This window comes from Moschus berezovskii, chromosome 3 (genome assembly GCF_049115385.1).
Source record: "Moschus berezovskii isolate FMDL1 chromosome 3, NW_MosBer_1.0, whole genome shotgun sequence".
Classification (NCBI taxonomy): domain Eukaryota; kingdom Metazoa; phylum Chordata; class Mammalia; order Artiodactyla; family Moschidae; genus Moschus; species Moschus berezovskii.
This window is the reverse complement of record NC_142462.1, coordinates 10,465,371-10,489,378: the sequence shown is the minus strand read 5'-3', so window position 1 is coordinate 10,489,378 and position 24,008 is coordinate 10,465,371. Positions and strand designations below refer to the sequence as shown.

The window sequence follows — 24,008 nt, the reverse complement described above, 5'->3', positions numbered from 1 at the left end:
AGATCTTTCGCCCATGTTTTGATTTGGTTGTTTCTTCTTCGTTTTTATATTGAGCCGCATGAGCTGTTTGTACATTTTGGAGATTAATCCTTTGTCAGTCACATTCTCTGCAAAGAGTCTCTCCCATTCTAAAGACTGTCTTGTTTATGGTTTCCTTTGCTGTGCAAAAGCCTGTAAGTTTAATTATGTCCTGCTTGTGTATTTTTGTTTTTATTTTCATTACTCCTAGAGCTTGGTCAAAAAAGATCTTGCTGTGGTTTATGTTAAAGAATGTTCTGCTTCCCTCTAAGAGTTTTATAGCATTACATTTAGGTCTTTAATCCATTTTTAGTTTATTTTTGTGTATATGATAGGGAGTGTTCTAATTTCATTCTTTTACATGTAGCTGTCCAGTTTTCCCAGCACCACTTATTGAAGAGACTGTCTTTCCTCCATTGTATATTTTTGCCTGATTTGTCATACTTTAGGTGAATCTAGGTGCATGGGTTTATTTCCGAGTTTTCTATCCTGTTCCATTAATCTATATCTCTATTTTTTGTGCCAGTACCATATTGTCTTGATTACTGTAGCTTTGTAGTATAGTCGAGTCAGGGTACCCGCTTTCTTCAGCTCTGTTTTTCTTTCTCAAGATTGCTTTTGTGTTTCCATTCAAACTGTAAAATTTTTTTGTTCCAATTCTGTGAAAAACACCCTTGGTAATTTGATAAAAATGCATTAAATCTGTAGATTGCTTTGGGTAGAATAGCCATTTTCACAATACTGATTCTTCCAACCCCAAAACATGGAATAGCTCTCCATTTGTTTGTGTCATCTTTGGTCTCTTTCATCAGTATTTTACAGGTCCTTTGCCTCCTTGTGTAGGTTGATTCCTATATATTTTGCTCTTTCTGTTGCAATAGCAAATGGTATATTTTCCTTAATTTCTCTTTCTGATCTTTTGTTGTTAGTGTATAGGTATGCAAGAGATTTCTTGCGTTAATTTTGTGTCCTGCAAATTTTCCAAATTAATTTATTAGCTCTAGTAATTTTCTGGTAGTCTCTTTTGGGTTTTTATGTATAGTATTGTGTCATCTGCAAGCAGTGGTAGTTTCAACTGTGCTTTTCTACTTTGTATTCCTTTGATCCTTTCTCTTCTGATAGCCATGGCTAGGGCTTCCAAAACTGTGCTGAATAATAGTAGAGAGAACAGGCACCCTTGTCTTGTTTCTGATCTCACAGGAAATGTTTTCAGGTTTTCACCATTGAGAGTAACGCTTGCTGTGGGTTTGCCATATATTTGAGGTAGATTTCCTCTTTGCCCACTTTCTGAGAGCTTTTATTATAAATGAGTGTTGAATTTGTAAAGACATTTTGTCCATCAGTAGATGAAATGGAAAAATAAGATGTGATACACACATACAATGGAATATGGTACAATTTGCAGAGATGTGGATAGACCTATAGACTGCCATACTCAGTGAAGTAAGAGAAAAACAATACTGTATAATATCACTTACATGTGGAAACCAGAAAAACGATAACAGATGAACTTATCTGCAAAGCAGAAACAGAGAAAGATGCAGAGAACAAACACATGGACACCAAGGGGAAAAGGAGGGTGGGCTTAACGGGGATACTGTGATTGACACATACACACTGCCCTGTATAAAACAGATAACTAACGCAGTCCTGCTGCACAGCACAGGGAACCCTATTCAGTGCTCTGCGGTGGCCTAAATGGGAAGGAAACCCAAAACAGAAGGGATATATGCACACGTATGGCCAATTCACTTTGCTATAAGTGGAAACTGATGCATTGTAAAGCAACTAAACGCCAATAAAAGTTAAATTAAACATGAAATAACACCTATATGATTAAAAAACAAGCAAACCTAAACAAAACACAAGGCCCACTCTCCCTGGACTTATCACCAGAGAGCTCCCCCTAGACAGATGACTCGTTCACTGTGTCTGGAGACAAGTTTCTGTGGTCTCTGCTGAGTCTCCTTAGCACACACTTCTCTCTGTTTCTCAAGTGCTTATGGGGTCTGCTGCCTGTCTGTGAGTGAAGCCTGGGACTGAACGAGGGATACGTCACTGTCCCAGGACTGGTCAGGTGCACAGCAGGTCCATGCTGTGTGCTGAGACCATGGGCAGGGATGAGGTGCTGTGGGCTTCTCTGGACTCTGTCACCAGGGTTCTCTTCACATAGTAACACGTCACCGACCTCTGCTGAGGATTTCTCTGAGAAGAGCTGACAACAAGGTTATCCTAACAAACCCAGAACTGGGAAATCACAAATGCTGCAAGATGCATTCTGCATCACAATATCTTGGACCAGCTCCTTCTCCAATGAAGCCATGTAGAAGGCTATGCACTGCCCCCAACAAATCAAGGAGACTTTGTGCTCTGCTAATGGGGAGGATGCAGTTGAGTTTTCTTTGGGCAGGAAGTCACTCATTGAACCTGCTTGGGATCAAAACTCCAGAGTGGGGCCCTGCTGTGGGGAGAAGATGATTGTGTGTCTTGGTTTGAGTAAGACTTCTGAATTTTCCTAAGAAACATTCCCAACGGCTCAGAGACAACACACAGAAGGAGCTACAAGGTCTGCCAGGGCGAGACGCTGGATGGAGGCCTCCCTTCCTTCCTGTCCTTTCTTCCTGGAGGACAGAGGAGGGGCTTTACTGCCTGGGGTCTAGGAGGCCAGGGCAGGGAGCTGGGTTCACTCAGCTCCCCTGGGAAGCCACATTGTTAGGGGCTGACCTCGAGCTGGACACACAATGTGCTCTCTGCCCTGTTCCTGACCTCTGGTGGATGGAAAAACACTACAAAATGGAAAAGAAACAGCCCTCCCAAGGCTCTGCAGACAGACGGACACTGAAGGGTGTGTGGTCTTGTTCAGTGGTGGATGAAGGGACTTCTGCCACATCTAAGAGAAAGTTCCAGCCACTGGCCTGGGCCTGTGATGGCAAGTCTATTCAAACTCCAGGGCCAGTCCTAGAGACACAGAATCCCCCCTCCCCGCTTCCTGATGACACGCTCTTCTTCTTCCATGTCTGGCCCATCTCTTACAAACTCCCAGAGGGAAGGTGTTTGCAGGTGAAGGAGGGCTGCGTTCTCCTCTGGTTAAGGGGGTGATCTGCAAGGGAGATACCCAGTAGGGCTGCAGGAAGCAGAGCTGGGCTGATTTGACTTCACTGTCCTGGGCTGTGTGGCCTCTGAGTCCCCACACTCACCTGGAGAAGGGACGTCATACTCAGCAAATGTGCCAGGATGGAGCTGATGGTAAAATCGAACCATGTGTGGGAAAGTGTAAAGGTAGTGCCAGTGGTAAAGAGCCTGCCTGCCAATGCAGGCAAATGTGAGAGACACAGGTTTGATACTGGGTTCAGTACCTCCATGCTCCTGAAGGAGGGCACGGCAACCCACTCCAGTATTCTTGCCCGGAAAACTCCAAGCATAGAGGAGGCTGCCGGGCTACAGTCCACAGGGGTGCAGAGTCAGACATGACTGAAGCAACTTAGCATGCACACACAAACTTTACACAGGGCTTCCCTGGGGATTCAGATGGACTCTACCTGCAATGCAGGAGACTTGGGTTCGATCCCTGGGTCGGGAAGATTCCCTGCAGAAGGAAATGGCTACTCACTCCAGTATTCTTGCCTGGAGAATTCCATATATATGGTGAAAACGGTGTCACACACATGCATACATTATGGGCATTATTCTCAAGAAACATGAGTGAGAAGCTTTGGAAGACCAACCTGACAGAAGGAAATTTAAGAGGATATACAGATCAAAACAGAGAAAAATCTGGGCTACAGGAAAAGGCTGAACACAAGCAGAGGGGAGAGATGGAGGGAGGGGTTAAGGGAGAGAAGAAACCCAGAGCCTGGGTGTGCTGGACTCCGTCTGCATCTCCCCCTTTTGTCTCCACACTCCGCTGTCTCTGTATCACTGAACAGAGGAGCACCGCGGCACTAGGGGCGTTCCCAGCCCCAGCCCCAGCTCTGCGCACCTCCGCTCTGCCAGCCCTGCTGCTCCTCACAAGGCTCCAGGAGGCGGGGCTCCGTGCCACGGGCTCTGTCCTGCTCCTCCTTCCGAGGACTGGAGGCAGCGACGGGCCCTCCCATCGCAGAGGGCCCCTACTCCCCACGATCCCCTTGCAGCAGGCTTTGGCCCCCGGCACCCACCCGCTCGCTACTCGGTCCCACCCCAACCCGCGCGGTCCCTGCGCCTGCTATGGTCCACAGCAGACGGCACGAGCCCATTTCCAGCTCTGCACTGCAGGCGTGGTCCGGAGGGGCTGCCCTTTCTCAGCGGGCTTCTGGAGCAAAGCAGTCCTTCAGCCATTTGCATATACGTTCTGAAATCAGTGCTTTTCACTTAGAGAGGGTCCATCCATAGGCAGTTGATACATGAGTGATGCATGCATGAAATAATTAATGTAAACATTTACTGATGGAATGGCTTGGTGTGAGACATTGGAGAGAGGTCAGTGAGTGAAGAAATAAAACCTCCTTCCACGGCTGACACGTTAGTGGCAACAAGACAGACGGAGCAGGGAAGGATGCAGAGAGTGACGGGGCAGGGGTCCCAGAGATGGGCCTGGTGAAGGGACACCGGGCAGGGTGGGGGTCGCGGGAATGGGAGGGCCTGCTGGAGGGGGCGAGGTGGGAGGGGACACAGGCGGCAACCCGCCTGGAGCTCTGGGTCTCAGGCAGAGATGATCCTCCTCCTGCTGTGATGAGTGTGGCCCTAGCAGTGGTGTGGAGAGCAGGCCAGCGGGGAGGGGCCAGGCAGATGCAGGGACCAGTGAGGAGGCCGTGGCAATGGGAATCACCCCTGGGACTCAGGAGAGCCTGGACCAGAGCACTAGGGGGAAGGGGCTGGGGCAGAGCTGGATTTGGACCAGGACTCACGGACACACGGGATGGAAAGTGTATGTGGGAGAGGGCCCTGTGGACCTGAGACCTCGTCCCCGTCATCCCTTTCTGGGCCTCTCCCTTTCTGAGCCTCGTCTGATGCACAAGGCAAATTGAGGGACCACTCCTTTCTGCTGAGCCCCACCCACCATATTCACCTCCCTCCCTTTCCAGTTCAGCACTGCAGAAAGCTCATCTGCCAAGCCCTGCACGTGTGAGGTGCTGCTGACATGTCAGCTGTAGTCAAAGGTCTTTAGTTACTGTGAAAAATAACTTCTAAAATGTCACCAAACATCATCCACTTTTCCAGAAACAAATGAACCACTGCCATTAGCTATGTGATAGGAAGCAGAGGGGACTTCACAGGAGGAGGCCAGAAGGGTGACAAGCAATGACTTCAAGGTAAGCATCACTCAGGCCTCAGCATCTTCTGGATGCTCATTCCAGTAGGCAAAAACCATCAGTCCCAACAGGAAGAGGAGACTGGATCTGGGACCGCTGGCTATGTGGCCTGACCTCCCAGGGCTGTGCCCCTGCTCCCTGTAGATTCCCTGGAACCAGCGCCACCGCACGGCCTTCCCTCTGCTCTGGCCTGGGAAGTAGAGCAAGTCAGGACCACACCCGCTGGAGCAGAGCCACTGCAATGGAAGTACACCTCGACTGCAGCCAGGCGAATACCCCAGTTCTTGATGAAATGTGTCTTTGGGAGTCTAGCCAGCAGAATTTTATGATTTCCTATAACATTCTAGTTATCTAACTCTCATGATGATCCAGAAAATGTAGGCATTTCCATTAAATTCCCAACATTTGCAAATATCCTATTTTTTTTTTTACACAAACTACTGTGTTCTTCAGTGTCCATGAGACTGGGATATTACAGTAATGAATATCAATTCATGTTTCCAAGTGCAGGGCCGTGTACAAGGCAGCTGCTCAAAAATATTTATTGACTACACAGGCATATATTTCATAGAAAGTTCCATCTTGGGTTATACTAATAGCCAATCATAACACAAGTCTCCCTCATCTCTCAGCTTAATAGTTAACATCACAAGTTATTTTCATCTCAATGCAATAAACTGGAGATAATATACAAATGCAGTCATGTTGGATTATATGGAGCTGAGCATAATGAATACCATAATTCAAATAATACAGAAAGCAAGAAAGCTTGAATAACCAAAATATTTTTTGAATTATTTCCACTTATAATAAAAGATTCACAGTTGTAATTATCATAAAAGCAGGTGTATAAAACTGGATATTGGCTGCATAAATTAATAGCTAGTTGTTTATTCCATGTTTGTAGATGATGACAGCTAAAATTAGACACAACACTGTTTAGCAGACTTCTACAAGTTTCTACTTCTAACCAATGGACAGAGGTTAAAAAGTGAAATAAAGCTCTCATTAAACTGCCAGGGGTCACAGAAATGAGATGGTGACCACTGTGGGGCATGGGGTTGTTTCTTGCTTTAATAGGTGAATTGAGTCACCTGAGTAAGAACCACAATTCTGTACTAGTCAGTTCTTCTCAAGCTGGGGCTCCCAAGGGGTGACAAGTGTTCCCTCCACAACCCCCGAAGGTGTGAGCTAATACGTGGGGTATTTCAGGTTTGTGCCCAGAGGGGAAAATGCCACCAAGATAAGGAGGCATCCTTTAACAGAATAAGCCTGCCTCAGGGGCTTGGCCCCTTTTCACAGCTGATGTCTCTAGCAATAAAGTTTGATTTTTAAATACAATCCGCCACTTGGTTTATGCAAGACTTTGTGGGAGGGGTGTCCAGCCCCTCCTGCTCCTCCACTCCCCAGGGTGCTGGGGCCAGCTCTCACCTCCATTCCGCGGAATAGTCTGCACACCTAAGAAAACCAGGCTCAGAAGTGGAGTAACCTTCCAAGGTCATGTTCCCAGCAATGACAGAGCTGCTGGGATCTGAATCCAGGAAGCAGCTCCAGGGTCCTTGCTCTACCTCTACTCTACGTGCCTGGGGCAGCTGTTTGGATCATTCCCATTTTGCAGTACTTCCCTGGTGGCTCAAATGGTAAAGCATCTCCCTACAAAGCGGGAGACCCAGGTTCAACCCCTGGGTCTGGAAGATATCCTGGAGAAGGAAATGGCAACCCACTCCAGTATTCTTGCCTGGAGAATCCCATGGATGGAGAAGCCTGGTGGGCTTTACAGTCCATGGGGTCACAAGAGTCGGACATGACTTTACTTTCACTTTTCCTTCTTTCATTTTGCAGAGGAGGAGACTGAGGACCAGCGAGTGAGCGGAAGGATATCCACCGAGGTACCCGTGTCCCCCACCCACGATCTGAACCTCTGTTGATCCCAGAGCAGCCTCAGGGTAGAAATATCTGCAAACAATAGGAAGGCGAATCACCGTGGTCAGCCTCTAAGACTTGCTCTGTCGCACACACAGACTAGCAGGCAGGAATGCCGGCCCCTGGGAAAGGGCTGAGGACAGGGCGAGGGGTCACACCAGACTGGAGCAAGGTGCGGGAAGGATAGTTTAGACCTCACAGCTGGAGGAGGGAGAAAGACCCCACCCGGAACAAGGTGTTCCTCTGTTGTTTCACGTGAACCTTCCAGGATCCCAGTGAGAAGTGGGGCCTACTCATTTCTCTTCACACTGGCTTGGCCAAAAAGTTCATTCAGTCTTTTCTGCAAGATGTTATGGAAAAACCTGAACAAACTTTTTGCCCAATCCAATAAATAACTTTAGGTAGGCCTCAGCTAATGGTGCAGGATGATAGTAATTTTTCAGTGGAAGAATCTCTCCAGATCTATTAAAAAAAATACTTATATTGAGTAGAAACACTGCTCTCACATCTGATTAGTCCAAATTCTGGGCACGCAAATGGGGAAGGTAGGGGTTTATGGGGTGTTGGTTCTCAAAGAGGGATTCACCTGGGAACTTGATGAACCTTGAACTCTCAGGCCCTGCCCCAGAGTACTGAATCAGAAACCCTCAGGGTGGAGCCAAGGTAAACGTGTTTACACAGTCCTTTTGGGGTGATTCTGAGGCTCACTCAAACTTGAAAAATACTGACTTGGCATGGGGTGCCCTAAGGTATACATGATTCCTGTCTGAACATCCCACATAATGAAAACTTCACTCAAGGCACTGAGACGAGAGGTGAAGATCTGAGGCAGTGAGCAGTTCCACTTCCTTCTGCAAATGACACGCGGCTTCACCCATCTCCCTGATCTTTCTGCTGACTGGCTTGGACAAGGATACTGTGAATTTCTCTCACTGGTCAAACACCTCTGGGAGAACATTGAAAAGTACTTTTAGAAAAAACAGACTCAAATCATGAATGTATAATGGGATAACAAATTCTATGACAAAAATTACATTTTTTAAAGTTTCAGACGACCTGGAAGATGGCTAAAAGTACTTTGCCTTTAAGATCCAAATAAGTCAATAGAGTTTCCCCCCAATCTCCACGGAGGATGGACTCCGGGACCCCCTCAGACACCAAAACACTCAGGGGCTGAAGTCTGAAGTATATGCATATACCTTGATCACATTCCCCTGTGTACCTTAAATCATCTCTAAATGACATAATGTGTTAGTCACTCATTCGTGACTGACTTTTTGCAACCCATGGATTGGAGCCCACCAGGCTTCGCTGTCCATGGGATTTCCCAGGCGAGAACACTGGAGTGGGTTGTCATGCCCTCCTTCAGGGGATCTTTAGATGACATAATAATGCAATGTAAATCTATGAAAACAGTTGCCAGCAAACAGCAACTTTGCTTTGTGAAAGTTTCTGGATTTTTTTTTTTTTTCTATTTTTGATCCACGATTGGTTGAATCTGAGGATGGGGAACCCACAGATAGGAAGGGGTGACTGTACTGAATTTTTAATACTACTTGTTAAGAAAAAAGTGTTTAAAAATATGAAAACCTAAGGATTCCCATTTCCCTATAAACTGGTCATGCCCTTGAAAATAATCCTTTCCTCCTGATTCAGGATATTCATGTTAGTAGCAGTTGCACACAAATAAGGCTTTCCAAATAAACATCTTATCTTTATATGGAAGGAAGTTCAGGAAGAAGGAATTGACGTTCTTCCCCAAAGATGACAATACATTTTTGGGTTCCTTTCCCAGAAATTAGTAAATAACAAAATACCTTTCAATTTAAAAAGAAAAAAAAAAAGCGTGTTCATAGCAAATGCTTAAATCAAATCCATATGCCATTCACATGCTTAAAAAAGGAGACAGTTGCTGTGAGCCAATTTCTCCACTCATTCTAGGCCAAATAAAACAGATTTCAGTTGGAAAAAAAAAAAAGCTTTTATTGCCTCAGAGGGTGCTCTATTCATCCTGCAGGGTATACAGTACTATTTACTTTTCATTCAGAATTCCCAATTCTCTACTTCATGCACATTTTCCCACTCAGGTCAACTTTATCTACTCTGTATAAGTACATTAAAATCTGAAAAACATAACACCTTCTCTGGATGGAACAAATTTTTAAAATATTAAGGCCACATAGCTAAGGAAACCATAAACAAAATGAAAAGACAATCTATGGACTGGGAGAAAATATTTGCAAATGATGCAACCGATAAGGGGTTACCTTCCAAAATATACAAACAGCTCCTACAATTCGGTAACAAAAAGACAAATGACCCAATTGAAAAATGGGCAGAAGACCTAAATAGACATCCCTCCAAAGATGAGATGTACAAGAAAAGATGCTCAACATTGCTAATTAGTAGAGAGATACAAATCCAAACTGCAAAGAGGTATCACCAAACACCAGTCAGAATAGCCAACATTAAAAAGTCTACAAACAATAAATGCTGGAAATGGTGTGGAGAAAAGGGAGGCCTCTTACACTGTTGGCAGGAATGTAAGTTGGTGTAGACACTATGGAGAATGGCATGGAGGTTCCTTAAGAAACTAAAAATAGAGTTTCCATATTATCTAGCAATCCCCATCTGGGGTGCAGATCTAGAGAAAACTATATTAAAAAATACATGCACCCCAAAGTTCACTGGAGCACCATTACAACAGCCAAGGCATGGAAGCAACCTAAATGTCCGTAATGACGAATGGATAACGATGATGTGGTACACGTGCACAGTGGAAGACTCTCAGCCATAAAAAGAGTGAAATGGTGCCATCCGCAGCAACGTGATGGGCCTAGAGAGCGTCATACTCAGTGAAGTAAGTCAGACAGAGAAAGGCACGCCATAGGACATCACTTTTATGCAGAGTCTAAAATACAACACAAATGGACACAGCTACAAAGCAGAGTCAGACTCACAGTCATAGAGGACAGGTGTGTGGCTCCCAAGGTGGGGGGCCGGGGAAGGGAGGGACTGGGAGCTGGGATTAGCAAATATAAGCCAGTATATATAGGACAGATAACAATAAAGTCCTACTGTATAGCACAAGAAACCATATTCAATATAGAAAATGAACCCATGGTTACCAGGGGGAAGGGTCGGGGGAGGGATAGTTAGGGAGTTTGGGACTGACATGTACACATTGCTATATTTAAAATGGATACCCAATAAGGATCTATGGTATAACACAAGGAACTCTGCTCAATATTCTATAACAACCTCATTGGAAAGAGAATTTGAAAAACAATAGATACATGTGTATGTATAACTGAATCACTCTGTATACCTGAACCTAATAGAACATTGTTAACCAACTGTACTCCAACATAACATAGGAAGTAAAAATGTCTACAGTATTCTTAGTAAATATTTGTTAAGTATTAAAAAACCTGTTATTAAAGCATAATGGAAAATAATATGAAAAGTTATATATGTATAACTGAGTCATTTTGCTACACAGCAGAAATTAAATAGCCTATAAATCAACCATAGCTCAATAAAATTAAAAAAATACTAATGCAGTGTAGCATCTATATCAGTAACATTAAGCAAATATAATTCTTATTGAAAAAAGGCCATATTATTCTGGTACTAGAACTCACATTTTTCACCACTAAGAAATACCCTTTCCAATCAAAAAAGACACCCCCAGAGGTAGCTGGCTGAAAAGTGCTAAATGCTTTAAGAACACTCTGTGTTATGAAAAAGTTCAGGATCTAACTCCCCACAAAATGAGGGGTGAAACACACTGTAGAACCCATGGGAAACAGCTCTGCATTCATGAGTCTGCAGTGTTTAACTGGGCACGTGTACAAAAAAAGAATGTCCTGTTGGTTTGTGCCTGTGTTTATTTTATCAAAAGACAGTTAAAGTATGATGGATAACACAAAATAAATAGTAGAAAATGTTTAAGAAACATACAAATCAAAATTGATATTTTTGTTGTTAGTTGCCCAGTCGTGTCTGACTCTTTGCCATCTCATGGACTGCAGCACACCAGGCTTCCCTGTCCCTCACTACCTCCTGGAGTTTGCCCAAGGTCATTGCATCGGTGATGACATCAGCCATCTCATCCTCTAACATCCTGTTTTCCTTCTGCTCTCAATCTTTCCCAGCATCAGGGTCTTTTCTAAAGAGTCAGCTCTTCGCATTAGGTGGCCAAAGTATTGGAGCTTCAGCATCGGTCCTTCCAATGAACACCCAGGACTGATTTTCTTTAGGATGGACTGGTTGGATCTCCTTGCGGTCCAAGGGACTCTCAAGAGTCTTCTCCAGCACCACAGTTCAAAAGCATCAATTCTTCGGTGCTCAGCTTTCTTTATAGCCCAATTCTCACATCCATACATTGCTGTTTTTTTCTGTTATTGCTTTCCCTATAATCCAGCAGATGTTTTCAATTTGATCTCTAGCTCTTCTTCCTTTTCTAAACCCAGCTTGGACGCCTGGAAGTTCCTGGTTTACATAATGCTGAAGCCTAGCATGCGAGATTCTAAGCATGATCTTACTACCATGGGAAGCCCTACTAGCATGGGTGATGAGTACGATTGTCTGATGAGTAGCACATTCTTTGGTACTGCTCTTCCTGGGTACTGGGATGAGGACCGACCTTTTCCAGTCCTGTGGTCACTGCTGGGTCTTCCAGTGACATACTGGGTCTTCTCTGACATAATGAATGCAAAACCTTGATGGCATTTATTTATTTAGGAACCTGGATAGTTCTGCTGGAATTTCATCACATCCACTAGATTTATTAAGAGCAGTGCTTCTTAAGGCCCACTTGGCACTCCAGAATGTCTGGCTCTGGGGGACTAACTACACTATCGCAGTAATCAGGTTCATTAAGATCTTTTTTATCCAGCTCTTCCCTGTATTCTTCCCATGTCTTCTTGATCTCTTCAGCGTCTAGTAGGTCTCTACCATTTTAATCTTTATTGTGCCTATCTTTGGGCAGAACGCTCCCATGATGTTCCCAGTTTTCCTGAAGAGATCTCTAGTCTTTCCCCATTTGCTGGTTTCTTCTATTATTAAGCACTGCTCGTCAAAGAAGGCCTTCATGTCTCTTCTGGCGAGTGTTGTAACTCTGCGTTTAACCGGGTGGACTTCTCCCTCTCTCCCTTGCTTTTCACTTCTTTGTTCTTCTCCTGTTTGTAAAGCCTCCTCAGATAATCACCTTTACTCTTGCTTTTCTTTTTCTTCAGGATGGTTTTGCTCGCCACCTTCTGTACAGTATTACAGACCTTTGTCCGTAGTTCTTTAGGCACGCTGTTAACTAGATCTCATCCCTTGAATGTATTCATTGCCTCTACTACGAATTCATATGGGATCTAAGTCACACTTGTCTGGCCTATTGTTTTTCCTGGTTTTCTTTAGTTTAAGCTTGAATTTTGCTATGAGAAACTGATGATCTATGCCACAGTCAGCTCCAGGTCTTGTTTTGGCTTACTGGATACAGCTTTTCCATCTTCAGGTATAAAGAATATAATCAATTTGACTTTGGTATTGACCATTTGGTGATGTCCATGTGTAAAGTCGTCTCCTGTGTTGTTGAAAAAGGGTATTTGCTATGATCCAACCAGTCCATTCTAAAGGAGATCAATCCTGGGTGTTCATTGGAAGGACTGATGCTAAAGCTGAAACTCCAATACTTTGGCCACCTCATGCGACGAGTTGGCTCACTGGAAAAGAGTCTGATGCTAGGAGGGATTCGGGGTGGGAGGAGACGGGGACGACAGAGAATGAGATGGCTGGATGGCATCACCGACTCGATGGACATGAGTTTGAGTGAACTCCGGGAGTTGGTGATGGACAGGGAGGCCTGGCGTGCTGTGATTCATGGGGTCGCGAAGAGTTGGACACGACTGAGCAACTGAACTGAACTGAACTGAAAATTCCAGGTTCCTATGCAATACTGTTCTTTGCAGCATCAGATTTTACTTTCATCACCAGACACATCCATAACTGAGCATAGTATCTGCTTTGGCCCAGCCATTCATTCTGGGGATTCATTCATTCTGGGGCTATTGGTAATTCTCCAGTATTCCCCAGTAGCATATTGGATACCTGGGGGACTTATCTTTTGGGCCTTTTATACAACCCATGAAGTTCTCACAGCAAATATACTGGGACGGTTTGCCATTCCCTCCTCCAGTGGATCCCGTTTTGATCACAAATCAAAATACTTAATCTAAAATGCACTGCATTACAGGCTTTTCAGACAAATTTCAAGGCCTGTGGGTGGAAAAGCCAGTAGATGGGCACAGGGCATCTCTGAGATCAAGGGTAAAGAACACCCCTGGAGGGACTGAGAGAGGTGACCGATGAGCAGACAGACCGATACACAGATAGACAGGTAACCAGGCCAGGAAGGAAAGGAAGTGAAAAGTCATGACACTGCCACAGAGTCACTTACATAACTGCTAAACATGATACAGGGGTCAAGCTTTCCCTCTGGAAGGTATAGACCTGGTTTCTAATTCATTTTAAGTAAAGTGAGTTTATGAATAAGCCCCAAAGAACCTGTACCTCAAGACTAGCAGGGTGTGATGCCATGGACCATATGAATAGGCATAGGTCAGCCAAGTGACCCCACAGAGTAGGAGGAAAGCATGAAGATGGTCAGCTCCTGCTGGAGGAGAGCTGGGTTTAAAGGGCCTCCATGTAAATGTCCCTATTCATGGGGCGATGCCAGGAACCACCTCAGCTTAATGAGGAATCACTCACCCTTCTCTTTACACTGCTGACCAGCCTGTATCTCAGATTCTGTGTGGAGCAGACCTGCTGCTGCCCAGGGGAGCTCAACTTCTGGAAGAGCCCAGCGACATTGTCCATCCTGACCACAGCAGGGTGTCATTCTCCCCACACCCCATCCAAATAATCTGTTACCATATCACACTTTAAGCCAGGAAACCTGTCAAATAATGTCCTGGCCCCTGGAAAGGGAGGGTCTGATATTTCAAATAGTGTTTCAAGGCACATCATCAGGCAGATGAAGGAAGAAGCCCAGAGGGAGATGCCAGCTATGAGGATGCAGGCTCTGCCAGTCACCATGGGAGAGTCATGTGCAAAGTCTCTCTGCTCTGGAGGCTCCATGGATACAAGGCATCCCTAAATAGATGTTATGTCATGTAGAAACCAACTTCTAATGCAAACACCTTCTCAGCTTTGCTGTGAATGTAGATTATTTGGGCACCTATATTACATTAATATTATGTGTCATCCCTATGTTAAACACACTTCAGATTTCTTACAGTGCTTGCAATTTTCTCATTAAGCAATCATGATCTAAATTTAAAAGCTAATGATAAATGTTAATCAACAAGTCTAAGCCTTTAAGAAGGCACAAAAATAGTTTCTGATCTTTCCTAATTGAAGCAATGTAGCACCTCACCTAGACTTCTAAATAAAGCTTACATTTTCACCCTGAGCCATCTTGTTGCTAAAGCCACAAGCTTGAAAAATGACAGTGCACACAGGGACCTTCCAGAGAACTCACAGGCTCATCTAGCTGGTCCACGCAATGCCCTCTCCCTACCTTTTCTGATGTCTTGTCCTGCACAGGTGGCCCCGCGCTGGGCAGGGTTGGAGGAGGGGGTGCCCGGCGCTTCTTCAGGTCCGACTTGACCGACACCCCTGAGATGTTGCCAAGAGAGAGGGATGGACCCAGGATAACAGAACGTGGATTCACACACGGGGAGTTCGGGGTTGTCAAGCAGCCCTGTGGGAGGAAGAAACAAACATAAAACCCGCATTACTCTGAGATGCTTCTGGGTGCATGAATGTTCAGAGATGAAAACTGAGTACCCAACACCCACTAGAGCTTCTCCATCATCGTTTTCACAGACAAACAATGTTCGAATCACGAGAGCAAAACCCTTCTATTTTCACTCTCACGGGAAAATGACCACAGACCCCATTACAGGACAGGTTCCTGGTATGAGGTTTATTTTGCTAATCATGAAGGAAACAGCAAGACTGTTTAAACCTGTATGAGGAATTCTTACCAGCTAGAATCACAGAAAATTCTCAACCCACGTACAGTGATGAATTTGCCTCCTTAAATTTGTGACCTGTCATCAGACTGAGTACTTAGATGCTGAAAAGGGGAAGGAACAGATCAACAGGTGTGTTTCTCCTGGAACATAGAAGCAGCCCATCTTTGCTGTCTGGAGCAACATCTCACCCGCTGCCTGGAAGTGGCTTAGGTTTCTCCTAACTTTGGGAAGTTTCAAATAGTTGACAGGGTAGTGCAAACAGCAAAGAGGAAAAGAAAAAGTAAAACTCTCACTGTTTGCAGATGACATGATCCTCTACATACAAAACCCTAAAGACTCCACCAGAAAATTACTAGAGCTAATCAATGAATATAGTAAAGCTGCAGGATATAAAATCAACACACAGAAATCCCTTGCATTCCTATACACTAATAATGAGAAAATAGAAAGAGAAATTAAGGAAACAACTGCATTCACCATTGCAATGAAAAGAATACTTAGAAATATATCTACCTAAAGAAACAAAAGACCTATATATAGAAAACTATAAGACACTGGTGAAAGAAATAAAAGAGGACACTAATAGATGGAGAAATATACTGTGCTCATGGATCAGAAGAATCAATATAGTGAAAATGAGTATACTACCCAAAGTAATCTATAGATTCAATGCAATCCCTATCAAGCTACCAATGGTATTTTTCACAGAGCTAGAACAAATAATTTCACAATTTGTATGGAAATACAAAAAACCTCGAATAGCCAAAGCAATCTTGAGAAAGAAGAATGGAACTGGAGGAATCAACCTGCCTGACATCTGGCTCTACTACAAAGCCACAGTCATCAAGACAGTATGGCACTGGCACAAAGACAGAAATATAGATCAATGGAACAAAATAGAAAGCCCAGAGATAAATCCACATACCTATGGACACCTTATCTTTGACAAAGGAGGCAAAAATATACAATGGAGGAAAGCCAGTCTCTTTAACAAGTGGTGCTGGGAAAAGTGGTCAACCATGTGTAACAGAATGAAACTAGAACACTTTCTAACACCATATACAAAAATAAACTCAAAATGGATTAAATATCTAAACTTAAGACCAGAAACTATAACTCCTAGAAGAGAACTTAGGCAAAACACTCTCCAACATAAATCACAGCAGAATCCTCCATGACCCACCTCCCAGAATATTGGAAATAAAAGCAAAAATAAACAAATGGGACCTAATTAAAATTAAAAACTTCTGCACAACAAAGGAAACTATAAGCAAGGTGAAAAGACAGCCTTCAGAATGGGAGAAAATAATAGCAAATGAAGCAACTGGCAAAGAATTAATCTCAAAAATATACAAGCAACTCCTGCAGCTCAATTCCAGAAAAATAAATGACCCAATCAAAAAATTGGCCAAAGAACTAAACAGACATTTCTCCAAAGAAGACATACAGATGGCTAACAAAGACATTAAAAGATGCTCAACATCACTCATTATTAGAGAAATGCAAATCAAACCAACAATGAGGTACCATTTCATGCCAGTCAGAATGGCTGCATGTACTCCAATGTTCATCGCAGCACTGTTTATAATAGCCAGGACATGGAAGCAACCTAGATGTTCATCTGCAAATGACTGGATAAGAAAACTGTGGTACATATACACAATGGAGTATTACTCAGCAATTAAAAAGAATATATTTGAATCAGTTCTAATGAGGTGGATGAAACTGGAGCCTATTATAGAGAGTGAAGTAAGCCAGAAAGAAAAACACCAATACAGTATACTAACGCATATATATGGAATTTAGAAAGATGGTAACGATAACCCTGTATATGAGACAGCAAAAGGAATACAGATGTATAGAACAATCTTTTGGACTCTGTGAGAGAGGGCGAGGGTGGGATGATTTGGGAGAATGGCATCGAAACATATATATTCAGTTCAGTTCAGTTCAGTCGCTCAGTCGTGTCCGACTCTCCGCGACCCCATGAATCACAGCACGCCAGGCCTCCCTGTCCATCACCAACTCCCGGAGTACACTCAAACTCATGTCCACAGAGTTGGTGATGCCATCCAGCCATCTCATTCTCCGTCGTCCCCTTCTCCTCCCGCCCCCAACCTTTCCCAGCATCAGAGTCTTTTCCAGTGAGTCAACTCGTCGCATGAGGTGGCCAAAGTATTGGAGTTTCAGCTTTAGCATCAGTCCCTCCAATGAACATCCAGGATTGATCTCCTTTAGAATGGACTGGTTGGATCTCCTTGCAGTATATGTTATCATATGTGAAATGAATCGCCAATCCAGGTTTGATGCATGATACAGGGTACTCGGGGCTGGTGCACTGGGATGACCCACAGGGATGATATGGGGAGGGAGGTGGGAGGGGGGTTCAAAATGGGGAACACATGTACGCCCGGAGCAGATTCATGTCAGTGTATGGCAAAACCAATACAATATTGTAAAGTAATTAGCCTCCAATTAAAATTCTTAAAAAGTTACTGTAGGAAGACAATGAAAGAAACTTCTATACACAATGAAAATCCATGGATTAATCCCATATTTCCCATAAAAAATAAAGAAATACCTTTCAATCTCATTTTGTTTAAAGAAACACAACAAAAAACAAACAAAAAAAAGTCTACAAGCAATAAATGCTGGAGAGGGTGTGGAGAAAAGGGAACCCTCTTACACTGTTGGTGGGAATTCAAACTAATATAGTCACTCTGGAGAACAGTGTGGAGATTCCTTAAAAAACTGGAAATAGAATTGCCATATGATCCAGCAATTGCACTCCTGGACATACACACCGAGGAAACCAGAATTGAAAGAGACACGTGTACCCCAATGTTCATCGCAACACTGTTTATAACAGCCAGGACATGGAAGCAACCCAGATGTCCATCAGCAGACGAATGGATAAGAAAGCTGTGGTATATATACACAATGAAGTATTACTCAGCCATTAAAAGAATACATTTGCATCAGTTCTAATGAGGTGGATGAAACTGGAGCCTATTATACACAGTGAAGAGAGCCAGAAAGAAAAATACCAATACAGTATATGGTATTTACCAATACAGTAAATACCAATACACATATATATGGAACTTAGAAAGATGGTAACGATAACCCTGTATATGAGACAACAAAAGAGACACAGATGTATAGAACAGTCTTTGGACTCTGTGGGAGAGGGTGAGGGTGGGACAATTTGGGAGAATGGCATTGAAACATGTATATTATCATATGTGAAATGAATCCCCATTCCAGGTTCGATGCATGATACAGGATGCTTGGAGTGGTGCACTGGGATGACCCAGAGGGATGCTATGGGGAGGGAGGTGGGAGGGGGGTTCAAGATGGGGAACACATGTACACCCGGGGCAGATTCATGCCAATGTATGGCAAAACCAATACAATATTGTAAAGTACTTAGCCTCCAATTAAAATAAATAAATTAAAAAAAAATAAGCAGCCTGCCCTGGATATTTCATGTGACCATCAATTGCAGTACTTCATGACAGATCCCTAATTAACTGAAAACAAACTTGGCCTAACACCCTAGTTAATTGCTCCTAAGGAGCAACGTCTTTATCCAGGGAGCAGACTAAAGGCATATATATATATTTTTTTTGAGTTTTCCCTCCTAGGTTATATTTAGTGGAATAATGCAAGTGTTAGTGCAGGGAAGAGCATTTAGATAACTAACAGTCTAATTCCAAGCTAAAACCGAAATGGATGCCCATCCCTTACCCTGCTATGCCCTCTGCCCTGCCCTGGCCCTCCCCAGGACCAGTGTCTCCACTCCACATGGTGCACACTGAGGGCCAGCGCAGCGGAGTGGTCAGCCCACAGAAGAGGGGACCCAGAACCAGCGCCTCCACTCCACACAGTCCATGCTGAGGGCCAGCGCAGCGGAGCGGTCAGGCCTCAGCCCGGGGGGACACACTGCCTGGACTCGTGGCTTTGCCACTGATAAGCTCGTGGCCTTGGAAGTGAGCATCCAGTATGTGCTGTAGGTCATTATGCATCTGTATGTTTCTTTTTCCTCCCCTGTTACGGTGCGAGCCCCATGAGGACAGTGCTCATTCCCTTTTTGCGCTCATAGCCAAGTCCCAGGCTCCCAGCAGCTCCTGGTAACTGGCGGGCCCTTGAGTCCACACAAGCAGGAGTGAGTGGGTGGGCAAATCTGCCCTTACATTTCACATCAGGAACTTGTGGGTGAGCCATCAGCTCACCGCATTTGAAATAAATATAGAAAGAAAACTCACCACTTTCAATAGCAGCCCTGTAAGACGTGCCCTCAGCCTATTCTGTTCTGCCAATTACACCATTATTCAGTTTCCTGAGAAGATTTTTGAGACTCAGATTTTCTTGTACTTAAATATTAACATAAAGGAAAACTGAATCCCTGCTTCTTATGCCAATTCATGCTTTCCTGCAAGATGCTACCAAATGCACTGCTCATCAAAAGCAGAGTCCCTATAACAGGTCAGGGACCCACAAGAAAGAGCACTACACCCAGAAAACTAAACCCAGGCTCCCACAGAAAAATGTAAAGAACAAATGTCAGTGTTTCTCCCAAATCCTCGAGTTCTGCAGACATCAGATGTGTACTAAGCAGTCGCTAAGTCATATCTGACTTTTTAGTGACCCCATGGACTGTAGTCCACCAGGTTCCTCCATGGGATTTCCTAGGCAAGAATCCTGGAGTGTGTTGCCACTTCCTTCTCCAGGGGATCTTCTTGACCTGGGTACTGAACCCACATCTTCTGCATTGCAGGCAGATTCCTTACCACTGAGCCACCGGGGAAATCTACTAAGCAAATAAGCCAATGCAAAATGAGCTCTAAACCAATACAATAATGTAAAGCAAAATAAATAAATTAAATAAAAAATAAAATAAATACTTCCATCTACCTTACACGTACCTCCACTGCAACTGTAAACACAGAAAAAGACAATAGAACTTAAGTGCAATCAACAATGCCGGGTCTGGATGGTCAGTGAAGCAAACCAGAGCAAGGGCTAGGCTGACCCAAGTCTGGAGCCGGGCGTGTGTCAAACTGAAGGGCTGGCTCGCTCGCACGCCCCCAGTGGAGCGGGGCTGGCTCGCTCGCATGCCCCCCGCCCCCCATTCAAGAGGATAAACTCGCTTTGTAAAGGCCTGTGAGGCACAGCAGAGAACTCTACCCACTGCCTGCACCTCTGGAGCGTGCCTAGACCCACTGGCATCCCGTAAACACGTCCCTCGTCTTTTGCGCTCACATTCCGGACCCTAATTGCTTTTCTTTCCTCTTCCCTGTCTAAACTGGAACTCCAGTCCCCTTGCCTCAGTCCTGACCACACCCGCGCCTGCCTGGCAGAAGCCTCAGCCCCTCTTTGAACCCACTTCGGTCCCTTCAGTGCCCCGAGCATGTTCCCAGCTCTGTGCAGACACTGTCAAAAGCACTTCACAGCGCATCTATTTTTTTATCTATTTCAGGCTCTTCCTCCATAATCCTGCTGCCCTTAGAGCACTGTGACTTCTGAGTTTGTCAACTCTTTCCTGAAGCGGGGAAGGGGGCTGCCTCAGTGCCCACCCTGCACACACAGGCAGGAATGACTCCATCTTTAAAATGAGGGACCTTCCACTTACTTCAAAGTTGCTGTCAGTACCCAGCGTGTTTCTGTCATGTGAGATGTGTCCCACATTATGTGGTTTCCTTCTCCTTTGATAAGTATTTTTGGTAAAAATGATCTCATCAGGGACACAGAGAGATGGCCTTGACTGCAGAAAGTTGGAGCCCAGGCCCACCTATCCTGGCTTTCTGCAATCCTGACACCCATCACTGATGGGCTTCACAGTGTCCGTGTCTCTGGAACAGAAGTGAATTCTGACACAACAGGTTTTTCAGCCCAATCTGTTCTACAGAGCACACACAGCTCTCTCCCTGACCCAGCCCACCCTCCACACCCCCAGCGTCAGTGTCCCCTAGTTCTCAGTCCACCAACCCCTCTAGACGCTGAAACACAATGCTTCTCAGCTTTCAATCCAGGGGCAGCCAAAACATCTTGGCTGCCCAGAGGATATTTGTGGTTTAACTCATTTCCTTCTTTCCCCACTCCTGGAATTTATACACACAATAAAGAAAAAAGATCCATAGAATAATTTGGACAGAACATTGTTAAGTACTGGATGTCATTTAAGAGGCTAATTCACATCAGTGTAAAATAAAATGGCAAACCACACTGTGGTCCAGGTAGCCTGGGGTCTAGACAGCCTGGCCCATGCCCTCCTATTCCAGTGTGGGGTTTCTCCTGCTGCACATGGCCAAGTTTCACGGGGAACAGACCACAGCTTGCCTGCAGGAGGGATCTCATTTCCTGCTCTTGTCCAAACTGTTCAATAGCATTTTCAAAAAAAAATATCAAATCCTTTTCTCGTAGGGGAGTGAGTCATACCTTCCTACAAACGTTGGCAGAAAAATTCACAGGTTCTGGCTTTCATAGTCACATCAGATTTTCTTAGTTTTTTTCTCCTGTGACGGAAGCCCAATAAATCATTAAGAAAGAGCAATGGATAATGAAAACGGGAATAAAGCAAACCCAACTGACAGGGCCCACAAGGGGTCTCATTGTTAAGATGGCTCATTATGCTGACCTCGCAAACAGAGAATAAAATCAGTAATCCTTGAGACTGACCAAATTGCCCAAACAACATTCTGTTTTCTCACTGGCGCCTACCTTCTCAAAGCTACGAGACCACCAGCTACAACCTCCACCAGGAGGTCCAGACCTTTGGCTCCGTGACCACGGTACTCAACTACAGGCTAAAATTTAAGCATCCCTTCAGAGAATTTTTCATTGGTGGGGTATAAGAAAGACCCCTTCATAAAGGGGTCTTCTCCTTAATGGCCAGTCACCCTCTCTTTTCCCTCTAATAAATTCCCCTTTCCTTGCCTGACTGCATTCGCCTTACACCAACCTTTAGGACCCAGAACTCATGGGACTTCAGACTGTGGGGTGCACACCTCCTTTGCTGTCACTGGAAGGCTAATCAGATGGAAAACAGTACTAATGCCATGAATTCACACCACCACTGACAGCCTATGAATTTATTACCTTCAATATAAAATGATGAGACTTCACTGGTGGTCCAGTAGCTCAGATTCCAAGCTTCCAGTTCAGGGGGCCTTGGTCAGGGAACTAGGTCCTGCATGCTCAAAATAGGAGTCTGCATGCCACAGCTAAAATTACGCAAGCTGCAACTGAAGATCCCACGTGCCTTCACCGAAGATCAAAGATCCCACACGTCTCACTAAGACTCAGTGGAGCCAAATACATAAACAAATACTAAAAAAAATTAAGATGATAATTTGATCCCATCTCACACGCACAGCTGGACGTGGAGGATTGGGAAACAACTTTGGGATCTGTTGATTTTGCCATAGATATCTAATTTTGAATTAAATACATATATTTGTTTTTGTCTGAAATGTACTCTGTATTCTAGTGAATCCTGATCTCCTTCTGTCACTGCAGCCAGAACAACATTCTGTACTCGTTCCAAATGTCGACTGAAAAATAATGCATAGTCGAAAAGTTGAGAATTATGCTTTATTCAGCAGACAAAACTGAGGACTTAAGCCTGGGACACAGCCCTTCTGAGAGCTCTGAGGGACTGCTCAGAAGAGCTAAGGTGCAAGGAGCCAGAATGTATAGGGATTTTTGCAACTTGAAACATCAAAAGATTGCCATTAATTAAGGAAAACTAGACATCACGCTTCTCTTTATATGGGAAGATGCAAGAGTCTGGCTCACTAAACTCATCCCTTGGACATCTACCTCAGCTACCTGCAGCCAGCTTCCTGTCGAGTTTTCTCATCCTGAGTCTTCTCAATGTCCATCTTGGGGGTGGCTGCAGTGTCTGCTGGTTTAATGGTGGGGATCCTGTTTCCATCCCGAGTTCCCTCACATCTGGGTGGCTGTAATGTGACGACTTGATGACTGCAACACCCTTTGTTTTACTGATATGGCAGCGACATTTGTTTCGTTGACACAAACTCCCTTGGCTTCTCTCTGGGGAGATTCACACACCCTGGGGGTTTCCCAAGGAGCTGTCCTGAGAAACCGTGGGTTACCAGGGGTGGGTAGGTGACTGTAGGCTTGGCCTTAAGAATTAGCTCTGCCCCACTGCAGGCACAGTGGTCTCCACAGGGCCAGCACTGCCGTGACAGCTCCCTGTAACCCTGGGGAAGGCTCTGGGAGTGCTGGGTCTCCCTAGAATGATCCTTGGGTTCACAGGGACTGCAAAGAGCAGCTTCTCTCCTTTACTAATTTACTCATAATCCATCAGGCAGGACACTGAGTGTGCCCAAGGTGAGCATAGCCCTTTCCGTGTGGGCCCTCCTGTATCCTCTGCTGGAGTTGCTGACATCACCTGCCTCAGGCAGCTTTACAGGCATCCATGCCACAGCTGAAGGGGGCACCTGTCCCTAGAAACAGGAAGGGAGCCGTGAACTCTGACTAGAATATGCTCCTGAGACAAATGGGGCAATGCTGTACATGAAACATTTCTAAATTGTTTCAGGGACTTCCCTGGTGGTCCAGTTAAGACTTCACTTTCCAATGCTGGGGGTGTGGGCTCGATCCCTGCCTGGGGAAGTTAGATCTCACATGCCTTGCAGCCAAAAAGTCAAAACATAAAACAGAAGCAATATTGCCACAAATTCAATAAAAACTTAAAAAAATGGTTTCATAAAGAAGT

At 44.7% G+C, this 24,008-nt stretch overlaps 1 protein-coding gene across 7 annotated transcripts in view; it reads right to left on the bottom strand.

Annotated features, from left to right (window-relative positions):
- COBL (cordon-bleu WH2 repeat protein) overlaps positions 1-24,008 on the bottom strand; it is a 317,955-nt gene that overhangs the window by 113,503 nt on the left and 180,444 nt on the right. For all 7 annotated transcript variants that reach the window (XM_055420349.2, XM_055420346.2, XM_055420348.2 and 4 more), the window contains one exon: positions 14,803-14,985. In XM_055420349.2, the coding sequence (XP_055276324.2) occupies positions 14,803-14,985 (183 nt within the window). The remainder of the gene's footprint in view (positions 1-14,802; positions 14,986-24,008) is intronic.